Source organism: Carettochelys insculpta, chromosome 3, assembly GCF_033958435.1.
Source record: "Carettochelys insculpta isolate YL-2023 chromosome 3, ASM3395843v1, whole genome shotgun sequence".
Classification (NCBI taxonomy): Eukaryota; Metazoa; Chordata; order Testudines; family Carettochelyidae; genus Carettochelys; species Carettochelys insculpta.
This window is the reverse complement of record NC_134139.1, coordinates 104,052,629-104,067,853: the sequence shown is the minus strand read 5'-3', so window position 1 is coordinate 104,067,853 and position 15,225 is coordinate 104,052,629. Positions and strand designations below refer to the sequence as shown.

The window sequence follows — 15,225 nt, the reverse complement described above, 5'->3', positions numbered from 1 at the left end:
GAAGGAGATGCCCTTGAGAAAGTGGGTCCCTGAGAGGGACCTTTTCATGTATGGAGTATCTAAACAGGAGCTCTATTAGCTCCACATGGATTCCAGGCACCAAACCATGGACTGTCTCTGCAGCCCAGGAAAGGGCCTAAACTAAATGTATTCAGGAGCATCCCAAGAAGCTGCAGTCTCTGGCAGAATGATGCTCATCCCTTTAATGTACATTATTTCTATTGATTTGATCCAAAGCCCACTGATGTCAATGGAAAGATTCCCATGGACATGGGATATCACTCTCATAGCAAGGGGCATGGAAGTTATTATTATAGTAGAAAGCCGAATGCTGTTCACTAGTGGCCTCCTCCCACTATGATTTATTCTCTGCCTACACTTATTGCTACATAATAAAACCATGATAACTTGGAAATTTCAGAAATGCAATGTGATGTTTTTCCTAGGCAATACATTATACTTTTGTTCTATTGTCTGTCCCAGCTTCCAATTAACGTCTAGATGTAGGATTGGGCCCAGAACCTTTAAAAATAGAATTGTCTCTCCACATGTTATTCAGCAACACAGGGCATCAGCTGAGACACATAACCTATCAGTCCCTGGATTTCCATGCCCTCAATGCCAGAAGTCATTTGAGTTCATTGGTCTTTAGGACACACTGAAAGCTCCTGAATTTACTCACACTTTTGACTCAAACTAGAGCAATCAGCTCACTTTCATAGTGTACAGATTTTAGTGGTGTCTTAAACATGGCAGCATGTGTGTGTGTGTGTGTGTGTGTGTGTGTGTGTGTGTGTGTGTGTGTGTGTGTGTGTGTGTGTGTGTGTGTGTGTGTGTGTATTCTCCGTGAACATAAAAATAATAGGGAAGGATAATTGCATTTCTGTGAATTTCTGTCTCAAGGCCATTACCCATTTTCATCATTTCGCTTATCTGCACAGCAGGGATTATTCTGACTTCATTATCTTTACTCAAGTGCATGTTCTTGTACAGTTACTAAACTTTTAAAGTGAAAACAATATTTTTGTTATGTAAAGGGCAAGCTTACCAACGTGTTGACAAAAGATTTTCCACAGTTCATTGTTAAGAATATATTAGCTTTAAAAATTAATCAGCACAAAATTGAGATCCTATTAATGCCAGGTCAGAAATATCAGGAATTTGTTTGCAGCTTGTATGGAAAATAAGCTATTTATCATAAGCCATTTTTGTCTATGATTCTATGTGCACAAGAAAAAGAAGGCAGTCTTCCAACTAACAAAAATAAACTGCTTCCCAAGGTCAAAGATGGCTAAACAATGTGCAACAGCTAGATCATCTGACTATGCAAATCACATAACTTACAGTGGATCATTATCAGCGTCCATGCAAAGCAGTGTTTGTGTATCAGTCTCAAAAGCAACTGATTAGAGAGGAAATATCTATGCACCAAGACATGGCCTTACAGTAGAGGCTCACTTGGTAAATGTAGTTCATATTAACTTGCCATAACCAAAAACAGAGCTGTTGAGTGAAAATTGGCGGATGCTATGGTGGAGGCAAAATATTTTTTCTTTGCCTCCCATAAATAAGAACTCAGACTTTGGAGGAGGTGGTGATGGCTTTATATCCATGATATGGGTGAAAAAAAGCCAATGCAAAATCTAAGCCAAAGTATGGAAAGCCATAAATTGAGGCAATCGCATGTGATAATCAAATAGAAGCTCTGACTCTCACAGGTGGGCAAATGCCCCCCAAAATTAAAAACCGGGGTATCCCTAAACAGCTCACCACACCAAACCAATACCCCAAATCCCCACGTATCAAGAGACAACCCAAGCTCCACATTAATATTCCTATAGTTTACAACCATCACTGTCTTCTCTCGCCCCTCCAAAATGTCATGAGCTTACAAATAAACCAACATAATATCCCCATGATATTGTATACCGTTCTAGCCGTGTTAGTCCAAGGATAGTAAAAAGACAGGAGGGGTGAGCCTAGTAACAAAAGCGGCACTTTCGTATGTGTATTCATATGTTTGCATGTGTCTTAGAAGGTACAAGTATAAAAAAAAATGTTTTATGCTACACAGCACTTCATTAGGCTAATTCCGCCCCCCGCAGCAACTTCCAAGTGTCAAACTTCGAAGTGCCGGCATGAATGTACCTGTAGGCGCTTTGAAGTGCCCGCCCTACTTTGAAGTGCCTTTACTCCCCAGAATTTTCAGGAGTAAAGCACTTCGAAGTAGCGTGGGCACTTCAAAGCACCCGCAGCTACATGCATGCCAGGATTTTGAAGTTGCCATGGGGGAGGATTAGCTTAATGAAGTGCTGTGTATTCACCGCAGCACTTCATTAGTAATCTCCTATTGCCCTGATTAACATGCCCCCTTCAAAGTTGGGGTCAAGTGTAGACAATCCCACTGTGTAACAGATGTACAAACATCTTTTTCTCTATGCATGTATTTCACTAGCACTTTAAATGCAGATATAAAATGTAATGCTCTATAAGTGAAACAACTGCGTACATATACATGTTTTAGAAGTTAATATGGAACAATTTAATGGCCTCCTCATATCAAATATCACTTTCAACCAATCGTATTATCTAGACTGATATGTTAAGGCTATTCCATTAATATGGCTTTGAAAGTGAATCCCTGGCCACGTATCTCAATAGGATATTTCTATTATCCAGATCCTGATACAGTAGCTCTGATTAAACAGGTTCACAGGGAAGGCAGCCACCTACAGAGACTATATGCAGGTATTATCAGCTAGCTTTCACTTTGCATACTTCCTTGATCATACAAGAGCATAGCATAAGGCAACAAAATGGTATATACAACCAAATCAATGCACAAAAAAGTTCACTCTCTTCTCTCCCAACCTATACCACTGGAAGTCACAGGGAAAATATGCCTTTTAGAATAATGTTCAGTTCTTTGCCCCCACTGTCCTATATCACAGAGGTGCTCTAGAATCTATCAATGTGCCTCTTCAGGGACCAGCAAATTCATTCCAAAGGGAGCAAGTGATGCGGCTTCCATACCCTTTGCTGTCCAGACAGCAAAATATAGGGCCCAGAGAAGTGACCCAGACTCCACCAGAGCGCTAAACTCAGGATCAGCAGGCAGGCTCACTGCCAAACCTTTTTAATAAGAGGCAGTTGGAGTGCTCAATTATTCATTATCAAAAGTATGCTGACAACATCCATCAGACTGTCTCCCTATAATAGCAGGTGGGAGAGATCATGCATTTGATTTGCCTGTGAATCAACAAGCTATAATTACCAACTTTCCGTAGCTCAAAAGAAGTATCAAATTGGTGTCCAGCTGCCAGCAGGAGTACTGCATAATTAATTCCTGATTGCAATGTTGGCTCTGACTCAAACGCCTTCTTGAACCTAGAAAAAACACACACACAAGTTTACTTTCTAAATAATGCAGTCTAACAAGGAGATAATTATACTTTTAGATTCTGTAAGTGTTGAGCTTCTGTTTGCACAGTTAGAACCATCCATGCAAGTAGAAATATTAAACTGTTTTGCATGCAAGCTTCTGGGTTATTTTCACGTTTCCAACATTTATATATGCTCCTCCCATTGCTCTCATGCACACACACACTCTCCCCACCCCCAAGAACCTCTCTTCCAATTTTAAGACTTGTATTTAAAATGCAAAACCTATTGAATTTGCTTGTTCAGCTTGCGGTTTGCTCTGTATAGAGCAGCCTAGGGCACTAATGAGATCAGCAAACAGCCCCTGAAAGTCAAGATGAGAAAGGAAGACTTAACTTGCCCTGTTTTTAAATCATCTGTCTTTACCATGTGAGGCTGAATGAAATGAGGAACAAAATGTATCCTGGTAAAACATTCATTTTGAGAAAAATACAAAATCAAAAATACCCCCACCAGCACCAGTCACATAAACTAGAATGAACAGATGGTTGGCATAAAAAAATTCACACTCCGGCCTTTTTCTTCCTTGACTGAGTGGTACAGCTTGCTTAGAGGTTTAGAATCCTTATTTCTCTACCTTTTGTTCTACCTTCATCATGCAATGGCCAGGAAAAGAGAAATCAATGCTGAAATAATTAGAAAAAAAGGCAACAAAAATTGTTTTTCCAAATATATAAAAGCCCATTTACAACTTTAACTCTACACGACTAAACAGTATTTTATTTCTTCTACACAATACTGTGCACGTGTGCCCAAGTTTCAGCTGTATATCCTCTGTTCTTAAAAATAAAGAGCGCTGCTATGCATCTGTTTATACTGTGGAGACACCCACACAATGAATAGGATAGAAGCGCACAGATGAAGGAAACATAGATGAATGTATGCAAAGTATCAGTCTAGACACGTTCACTCAACATCCAGACCTAAGCATTGAAAAGGAAGGACACAAGGCAAGCCCTGATTTGGATCAAACCAGCACAGCAGCAACTTTTTTAAAAAACTGCAATTAGTACTTGGGGTAGAGTTGGCATAGAAGTCCTGAAACCTGAAGTCTTCTGTTTATATACAGGAAAGACATACCACAAGCAGCAAAAACACCACACCACCACTTCGTTAACGCGTTTTAAACCCTGGCTTAAGCTGAAAGAGGGGGTCTGAGGACGACAGAGCTTACAACTCCGTTGTCTGTCTTTGTCCGTTCTCTGTGAAGTTTGCCAATTAGTGTCAGCTATGGTGACAGCTGTCGTAATGTGCCTAGAAGTGGATCAGACAATCAGACACTAGCTCCTTTCACAAAGTCTTCACCCAGCCTCTCTTTGAGTTTTAGCTGTTCCGTAGACACAGAGGTGTCATGTGCACCTATGTCTCTGCCTGTTAGACCTCCAAGCCCCGGTATATCTCACAGAGTTGTACCAATATAACTAACAGTGTCATTTTATACTGTTTACTTATAAACTATATAATCTGTGTGTGTGGACAAACGTACTTTAGTTTAAATCAACAGAGCGTGCACTAGTAAATTTACAGATGCAAGCTAAACTGAACTAACCGTTTTTGTGAAGATACAATCCAAATACAAAAGTAGCATCAGTTTAACTAAGCTGATTTAGTTAAATGTGTACAGCTGTGTTGTGCATACAAATTTAAACATCACTGGTTGCACCTTGATATAATTGTGAGCACAAAATTGCACCTCCACTTATTTTCATCTACAAAATTAGGTGCAAAGCAGGAAGCCAGGTTTTAAAAATCTGTATGTAAAGTAATAACACCATGTCAAGTGAGGCAATTACAAATGCCACGGAGATGATAAAGCTAACATTTAGGAAAATGTTACAGCATTTACATTGAATTAGAGACGTAAAAGGACAAAGATTTGGATAAAAAGCACTGGTTTATTGGTGGATACAACAGTCTGACAAAAAAGGGTCAGTTAATAAACCTTTCCTATAAATATGATTCTTTTACACTACGAAAGAACAATCTTTATTATTCTGAAATAGGCCAACTACTCATTACACTACTAACTGGTTGTAAAAAAGATGCTTTGTCTTTTAGCTAAAGGAAATGTGATCATCAACACATGCTGTCACACACACAGAGAGAGCTTTTCACTCAACTGCTCAGTACAGTATGATTTAACTTTTTTTCCTTCCACAGAGAGAACAACAACATTCTGTTTTAGAAGTCACCACATACATAATTTTGTAGCTACGGTAGCAGTGGCATATTCAATGAAATCACTAACGTACAGGTCTGTCTATTCTCCACCAGCTGTATTGGTTGCATTTCTACTACTGTGGTTCAGAAGAGTGTTTCTCAAACTTTTTGAGATGACAGAACATCAAATAATATTTTTATGCTGAACACCTATGAAAATTTTCTTTAAAAACTGTTGTCACAAAAAAACAAACAAACACATAGAGCAGAAAAAAATGAAGTGATTTCATCAGATACTACATCAACGAAGAAGTGACATTGTATCTGTAACAGAAAATAAATACCATCAGTGTATTTTTCCAAAAGTTTGTAGCACACCTGCGAGTTGTTCACCGAACACTAGTGTTCTGCGCAGTGCTTTATTTTATTTTATTTTTTTTGGTAAAAAAAGTTTTATAAAAAGAGGAACCAGTACCCAGCTGGTTCCCCACCTGCAGCCCACAGACAACCCTGCAGCTGGGGCTGCCGAGGTGCTGGTACTGAGTACATGCAAGTACTGTCACAAAAAAGGCACCGGTTCCATGGAACTTAGTATAAGAAACACTGGTTTAGAGAACAGAACCTCCTGGACTCCTGACTCAAAGAGTGGGACAGTGTTTAATATTATTTTTTTTATACACAGACTATCAATTTTGCATGTTGAATAGTAACAGAGAGGAAGCCGTGCTAGTCTATACGCTATCAAAACAAAAAGCACTCAGGTAGCACTTTAAAGACTAGCAAAATAGTTTATTAGGTGAGCTTTCGTGGGACAGACCCACTTCTTCAGACCATAGCCAGACCAGAACAGACTCAATATTTAAGGCACAGAGAACCACAAACAGTAAGCAAGGAGGGCAAATCAGAAAAAGGTAATCAAGGTGAGCAAATCAGAGAGTGGAGGGGTGGGGGAGAGGTCAAGAATTAGATTAAGCCAAGTATGCAGACGAGCCCCTATAACGACTCAGAAAGTTCCCGTGCCGGTTTAAACCATGTGTTAATGTGCCAAATTTGAGTATAAAAGCCAGCTCGGCTGCTTCCCTTTGAAGAATGGTGCGAAAATTCTTTTTCAGTAACACACATACCTTTAAAAACAAAAAGCAGTCAAGTAGCACTTTAAAGACCAGCAAAATGGTTTATTAGGTGAGATTTCGTGGGACAGACCCACTTCTTCAGACCATAGCCAGACCAGAACAGACTCAATATTTAAGGCACAGAGTACCAAAAACAGTAAGCAAGGAGGACAAATCAGAAAAAGATAATCAAGGTGAGCAAATCAGAGAGTGGAGGGGTGGGGGGGAAGGTCAAGAATTAGATTGAGCCAAGTGTGCAGACAAGCCCCTATAGTGACTCAGAAAGTTCCCATCACGATTTAAACCATGTGTTAATGTGCCAAATTTGAATATAAAAGCCAGCTCGGCCGTTTTCCTTTCCAAAACAGTGCAATACTTCCTTTTCTGTAACACACATACCTTTAGGTCATTGACAGAATGCCCCATTCCATTAAAATGTTGACTAACTGGTTTGTGGATCAGGAGTGTTTTGATGTCTGTTTTGTGCCTATTCACCCTTTGTCTAAGGGAGTTAGAAGTCTGTCCAATATACGAAGCATCTGGGCATTGTTGGCACATGATTGGCATATATGATGTTAGTAGAGGAGCATGAGAAAGTGCCCGTGATTCTGTGAGTAACCTGGTTAGGTCCAGTGATGGTATTTCCTTTAGTGCCACCAACCCTTCCAGCTATATCCGAGATACCACTGACTTCCTGAGGAAATTACAAAACATTGGAAAAGTTGCTGATAACGCCTCCTTGCCACAATGGATGTAGAGGCTCTGTACACTAATTTTCCACATAAAGACGGATTACAAGCAATCAGGAATACCATCCCTGATGCCACCACAGCCAATCTGGTGTCTGACCTCTGTAACTTCGTTCTCACACACAATCATTTCCGATTTGGGGACAATTTATATCTCCAGATTAGTGAAACTGCTATGGGCACCCGCATGGCCCCACAATATGCTAATATATTTATGGCTGACCTGGAACAACGATTCCTCAGCTCTCGTCCCCTATTACCCCTCCTCTACTTAAGATACATTGATGACATTTTTATGATTTGGACCCATGGTACAGAGGCTCTAGAAGAATTCCACAGAGACTTTAACAATCTACACCCCACCATCAACTTGTGCCTCGATGACAACATGCAAGAGATGCATTTCCTGGACACTACAGTACTAATCAAGGATGGCCTGATCAGTACCACACTGTACCAAAAACCTACTGATCACTATACTTATCTACACCCTTCTAGCTTCCATCCTGCACACGTGACTAGATCCATTGTTTAGAGTCAAGCTCTTAGATACAATCGCATTTGCTCTGATCCTACTGACAGAGACCAAAAACTACAAGATCTTTACCAAATATTCATAAACCTGAATTAACCACCAGGAGAAGTAAAAAAACAAATCGACAGGGCCAGACGAATTCCCAGAGACCAGCTACTCCAAGATCGGCCCAAAAAAGCCAAGAACAGAACACCACTGGTCATCACCTACAGCCCCCAACTCAGACCACTGCAACGAATTATTAAAGACCTACAACCTATCCTTAATTAGGATGCCACACTCCAGAAGGCCCAGGGTGACATGCCTGTTCTCTCCTACAGACAACCTCCCAACCTTATGAGGATCCTCACTAACAGCCACAGTCTATACCCCAGGAATACCAGTCCTGGAACCTCTCCCTGCAAGAAAGCCAGCTGCCAGCTTTGTCCCCATATCTTCTCTGGAAATACCACCACTGGACCTAACCGGGTTACTCACAGAATCACGGGCACTTTCTCATGCTCCTCTACTAACATCATATATGCCATCATGTGCCAACAATGCCCAGATGCTTTGTATATTGCACAGACTTCTAACTCCCTTAGACAAAGGGTTAATGGGCACAAAACAGACATCAAAACACTCCAGAGCCACAAACCAGTTAGTCAACATTTTAATGGAATGGGGCATTCTGTCAATGACCTAAAGGTATGTGTGTTACTGAAAGAGAATTTTCACACCGTTCTTCAAAGGGAAGCAGCCGAGCTGGCTTTTATATTGAAATTCGGCACATTAACACATGGTTTAAACAGGCACTTCTGAGTTGCTATAGGGGCTCGTCTGCATACTTGGCTCAATCTAATTCTTGACCTCTCCCCCACCCCTCCACTCTCTGATTTGCTCACCTTGATTATCTTTTTCTGATTTGCCCTCCTTGCTTATTGTTTTTTGGTTCTCTGTGCCTTAAATATTGAGTCTGTTCTGGTCTGGTTATGGTCTGAAGAAGTGGGTCTGTCCCACAAAAGCTCACCTAATAAACTATTTTGCTAGTCTTTAAAGTGCTACTTGACTGCTTTTTGTTTATCAATTTTGCCAATGACTTCCTCTGTGGTCTTGACTTTTGTGTCCCAGTCCCCCTCTCTATAAAATGGAGATAATAATTCTTACTTCAGCTTAATTAAGCACTTTAAGATGTCCAGAATTTAAAAAACTTTGTGCTCAATATCAGTAATTAAAAGCAGTTTCAGCCTTTTGGCTGCTCTAAAATTAATTATGTTTGAGCTTCTCACCGCTTATCTCATCATAGCTATGAATGGGTAAAAGCAAATAATTAAACAATGAACTCAACATCAGGTATATTACTACACCCATCATATTGTCCAATTTTAGATTCAAGTCTATCCTTGCATCTGTTTTAATCCCAGCTCACAAAAAACAGGGGCATTTGAATGACAATCTGGGGGAGGAAAAAAAAAGCTCATAGTGGACATAGCTCAGAGTTTTTCATAAGTGATACTTTTTAAAAATCAAATGTTGAGAGCTGGACAAAACCCGATGTATGAAACCAGCTGGATGAAGCTCCAATTTCTCACCCTATGTAGGATCACTGACTCTCAAAACCTGTCACTTGTCCAGGACTAAATATTGCCCATCTTGAGCATCTGATTACAGCAATTTAGGGGAAAAATTCCACATGTTGGGGGAAGAAGGAAGGATAATTCCCATGGTGAGAGCTATTGGAAGCTACTCAGAGGTAAGGAATGTTACAGAAAGTTCTTGGAGATGAATTTGTGGATAGTTTATTCCCCCCAAATGAATAAACATGTCCATTTGTCATGTGACAAAATAAGAGATCTAATCTCGTCATTTCAGGATTGTAACTAAATGGAGATAGTTATGTAATATCTTTTTTGTTTGGGAAAAATTAAGCCTTAAGTAAGATATATATAGATATATATATATATAGATATTTATCCAAGCTGACACAAAGAGCAAGAACACTTACCAGGATATCCCCTTGTCTCGGCTTTCTATGTCCGTAAAGCCAGAGTCCAAAAATGTATCTTTGTAGATTCGTCCCACCAAACAGTACATATCTGAAGCTACCTGACTTTCATGTTGTACCAGAGGTATCATAATTTCTAATGCTTTTGATCTATCTCCAGGTAGATTTCGCCTATTTAAAAAAAAAAACACACAGATGAGCATTCCACCTAAAACTATAATGGCAGTGGGGAAGAACTTCCCAAGATTCTTACTTTGCACTAAGACACACATACGTCCTTGGCTGGTGAAATAACTCTGAGAACCAGGTCGTAAACATTTCCTCCCTTTCCTGATGGCCACCTTTTTTGTGCCATTTTATAACTCTCTCCTACAACATACCACTTTGATCCAACAATCATCTTACAAGAAAACAAAACAAAACAAAAAAACAAAACAAAAATAATGCAGCAGCAATTCTCAGATAACACGAAAAAAAAAGATTTGTGGACTTCGAACAGCTCCTGCAATGTCATGCAAGTCACATTACTTTGAAGTTCTAGATAAGGAATTATTGCAAGCGACCTCAAAAATATTGTTCTCACATCAGAAAAGTATTTTTCAAAAGCTACACATATCACAGAGCTGTTTTCTTGTGTTACAAATTTAAACAGAAAACTTTGGGCTTGTAGATGGAACTTAAAAAACTGCATTAGGTAAGTTCCAAACGAACAAGTTTCTCTTCCTTTCAGCTAATTACTGGGACTGTATTTTTAAGACTTTTTTTTTTTTAAGCCAAAGCAGGTGTTGAATGGTTTCTCAAATGTGAATGAGCCAAATCTGCAAAACCAAAACAAACATAAGACACATCAACAAATACTTTTCACACACCTCCATTTATATAGCAGCTGTGCAAATTTCTGATAAGGTGAAGTATCCAGAAAGCACAGTTTCCCTGCAATACAAACCACTCTCTTGAAGCAATGATCAAGCTGCTTAGTATAGATTTGACACTGGACAACAAAGCTACTTCCTCAGTGATACTCACAAGAACTCATGATATGTGGCTCCAGAAGAAAGCTACACAGCAGAATACATTTAAACTAAACAGCACTAAGTGATTGCTAACAGAGAGGATTGCTATGTGATCAAAGGAGAAAAAGTACCTTCAGAACAACAGACTGTTTCAGCAGACAATATATACAGCTTTCTGAAGCACATAAGAACAGTAAGCTATACACCACTTTGCAATCAGCCAACTTAAACAAACCAACCCTGTTCTGTGCACAGGATCTACCTAGATTCTCCACCACCCAAGCAGCCCTATTCCAAATTTTGGCCCATATGTCTCCCCCTAGTTTGGGTCAGCCAGATGGAGTATGCTGCCGTAGCTCTACATATGTTCTAAACTCCATAAGCCGATCCAGGATAGAACAGCAGCTAGTCAGCTTTTTTCTTTTTTTTGCTCAGACTCTCTCCTGCTTACAGGTGAGGAGCAGCAGGAAGCTGGTGGCTGTGGGCACGTTATGTCTGCACCATTGTTTTGACCAATCAGCAGCTGACTAGAGCAACTGTTGAGAGCCTTCTTCATTCCATCTTCTCAGGAGCACGGCTGGGGTAAAGAGAAAAGGGATCACATGTGGCCTCTATCACTTTTGGCTGAAGTCCATGTTAGAACAGTTCATTCTCAGAGTGGGAACTGGGCTTGGTAACGCACCTAGATTTATTAGGGACTGGCTATCAGTCTTACCTGGCTGATTGTCTTTAACTTGGACTTCTTGGACAATGAGCAAAACCAACAAAGCATGTGAATATTTTCTTATGAGAAGTGAACCATTTCATACTTCCATTGCTCTCCACAGGGAGAGGTCTCCACCATGGTTTTTCCTTTGGTTCTTTCTTCTACAACCTACACACTTTTAAAAACTTGGTTGCATCTGGCTGATGAGCTGCTCTACCAGGTGTAGAATAAAATTTCCAAAACACTAAAGTGACATAGGCCCCAAATACCACTTTCAAAAGTATCTTAGGCTCTTTTGAAAGTGTTACTTGTGGGGTCTAAATTATAGTTTATTTATAAAGCACCACAAGTGTTTTATATGGGAATTTTTAAAACAGTGGGTACATGAGCCTGGCCCAAGGGCAAGGTGAGCAATGCGATTGTTGTTTGTTATAGCAGCCACCACGCACTGGCTGGACCACACTATGGCCGTGTCTACATGAGCCCCAAACTTCGAAATGGCCATGCAAATGGCCATTTCAAAGTTTACTAATGAAGTGCTGAAATGCATATTCAGCGCTTCATTAGCATGCGGGCGGCTGTGGCGCTTCGAAATTGATGCGGCTTGCCGCCGCACGTCTCGTCCAGACGGGGCTCCTTTTCGAAAGGACCCCGCCTGCTTCGAAGTCCCCTTATTCCCATGAGCTCATTCCCATGAATGAATACGGGAATAAGGGGACTTCGAAGTAGGCGGGGTCCTTTCGAAAAGGAGCCCTGTCTGGACGAGACGTGCGGCGGCAAGCCGCATCAATTTCTAAGCGCCGCTGCCGCCCGCATGCTAATGAAGCGCTGAATATGCATTTCAGTGCTTCATTAGTAAACTTCGAAATGGCCATGTGCGTGGCCATTTTGAAGTTTGGGGCTCGTGTAGACGTAGCCTATCAGTGTGTTGCCTTGGGCTCCACGAACTCTTTGACATTCCATCAAAAAATATATTAAGGTTATTTAATTATCTGCAAAGCACTGTGCATATGTATGGTGTAACATGCTGTAACAAACAAACATACAAAGCATAGCACAGGCTTGTTGTAAGATAGCTAGAATGGACTTAGATTTTTTCCTCTGGCTGAGCAATGCTAGATAACATCCCTTTCTTACAAAAAATAAATTGCCCCTAATTTTTCGATTAGCCACCTGTAACATCATTCCACCATAATCCAAACAGATGGGCAACTCTGCAATTCTTTAAATATTTGCTATGTGACTACACAGTGTTCACTTGTTGCTTCTCTCTGACAATGGCTGATCTCAGTCTTTATTATTACGAATTTTTTAAATATTTTAGGTGAGATATTCAAACAGTGCTCAGAGTTGGCCTGTGTCCTCATGGAAGTCAGTGGTACAACTCCCATGGACCTGAATGACAGCAGAGTTCCTTGTGGGGCTCTTCTGAACATCCCATCTAAATGCCTTATTCAGCGGCAAGTATTTTTCTGGATTGTCATGCAAAAGATCTGAATTTGGTTCTTGTTTAACACAAAAGCCACATACAGAAGAGCATATGGTGTGTTATGTATGTGCGAGTAAACAGTGGGAGGAAGATGAAAAGACTTTTTTAAAAAAAACGGACTGAATCTTCTGTCTGATGTTTTGCTTTGCTTTAGACAACAGGAGGGTTTTCATTTTGCATCCCATTAGCATCACTTATCCTTCTGTCTCGTGACATGGCAATACAAGATTTAGACATGAAGCTATCTAAACCAGTTGGGCTACTGCCTGTACCTTGTCCACCTGAAAATGTTAGGCTTGTTATTAATTTGAGTGCGTTTTATGGAACATTTATTTGGTCTTTGTCCCACCTCAAATTTTCCATTTGCTCAAAATAGGTGTGGAAAGCAAAGTTAAATGCTGAGTTACACATTTGGAAAAACAAACTGAACTCCCATGCTGAAGGGGGAAGAATGAAGAAAGGCAAAATGGAAATTAAAGGGGAAGAAAAGTTAGCTGAGTGATGAAATTCACAGAGTCCTGAAAATGCTTCAGGGCAATACATGGGATTAAGTCCCATGCAAGAAGATTACAGAAAAAGGGTCTCACAGTGGAAACAACATTACCTACTGAAGAGAGTGTTTTACTTCAAACCATAATCAGATGATTATTTCACAGAAAAGAGAAACTATTCTTACCTGTTCAGCGCAAATGCATAATGAAACTTCACATGGTCATGGGAGGCCAAGTCAAAGGTAGGCAACTTTTCTAAAGTTTCTACCAATTTCACAATGGAATCATAATCCTTCCAAGAGAAGTGGAAAATAATAAAGTTGTAAATGACTGATACCAAAAATATCTCTATGAACTCTGCTTGTAAATTATGGATATGGAATTTTATACAGAGAGATCTGGTACACATTCATAATATGCTTTATGGATTTCAGTTTATTCAGTCTCTCATTCTGATTGATCTCCTGCTCAGCCTTTTATTGTAAGGTAATATAGCACTTAGTGTGAAAATCCGTAAAGTCACATCTGCTGAACTACATAAATATAGATTCATATATACTTCCATGGAACTACAGCTTCTAGCATTTATGTCCCACTGCTGTGAATTGGCTTCAGAGAATGAATCTGTATTATCTTTCATTTTCAGACAGATATATTATGTAGTTGTATTTGAATTAGAAAGTATCCTGGACTTCTTAATAAACGTTACTGTACTATAGAATTTTATTTTTTGTCTCAGTGCCCTTGAAGTCTTAATAAATCATCTTTTACAGAGGCTTGTGAACTTTAAAAATGTTATCACTTAATCTACAGATACAAATTTTAAAACCACCATTAACCTATGATCAAAAAAACATATATAACACAAAAAGCAGCCTGATGTTAACCACTGACAAGTGAGTAGATGCATACACCATAATTGCAAAATAAAGCAACAAATATCAGTCAAATTTGTTTTTTTCAGTAATTTCTAATAGTATCCAAAATGCATATAACAACCACTGTTTTATTAAGGAGCCAGTTGCTTACCACACTGTTAAAATAGCAGAAAACACTCTGTTATAATGCAGACAACACTCTATTATAATGCAGAAAACAGTAACAAATAATGTATTATCTCTGAACAGCAAAGCCCTACCTGAATGTCTCTGTAGGACAGTAGCAAATTTATTAGAATGTCTGCAGACAAGAGTTCAATATTATCCACTCGCTGTCGTATTCTTGCCAACTCTGCAGCTAGCTCTTTGCCTGTGTACAGGTTGCGGGCTTTCCTGATATCATTAAGAATGGACTCCCGGAAATATTGGCTGCAATTAAACAAATTGTTTCAGACATTTGGGGTAGGGACTGTCTTATGTTAACCATTTGTGCAACACCTTAGAACAGTGGGACTCTAGCTCAAAATTAAATGTGAATAAATTATATTTTTTAAACAGTTTAAACAATAGTTTCAAAACAGTTTTTAAAATAGTTTCATTCAATTCAATATATTCCATGGAAAATGTTATAGAATTTTAAAGAGACAGTGTACAAAGTCCCATCTCC

At 39.6% G+C, this 15,225-nt stretch overlaps 1 protein-coding gene across 3 annotated transcripts in view; it reads right to left on the bottom strand.

Annotated features, from left to right (window-relative positions):
- MAP3K5 (mitogen-activated protein kinase kinase kinase 5) overlaps window positions 1-15,225 on the bottom strand; it is a 175,298-nt gene that overhangs the window by 71,191 nt on the left and 88,882 nt on the right. For all 3 annotated transcript variants that reach the window (XM_074990492.1, XM_074990491.1, XM_074990490.1), the window contains exons 5-8: window positions 14,819-14,987; window positions 13,866-13,972; window positions 9,982-10,152; window positions 3,275-3,387 (exon numbers count right to left, since the gene is read on the bottom strand). In XM_074990492.1, the coding sequence (XP_074846593.1) occupies window positions 3,275-3,387; window positions 9,982-10,152; window positions 13,866-13,972; window positions 14,819-14,987 (560 nt within the window). The remainder of the gene's footprint in view (window positions 1-3,274; window positions 3,388-9,981; window positions 10,153-13,865; window positions 13,973-14,818; window positions 14,988-15,225) is intronic.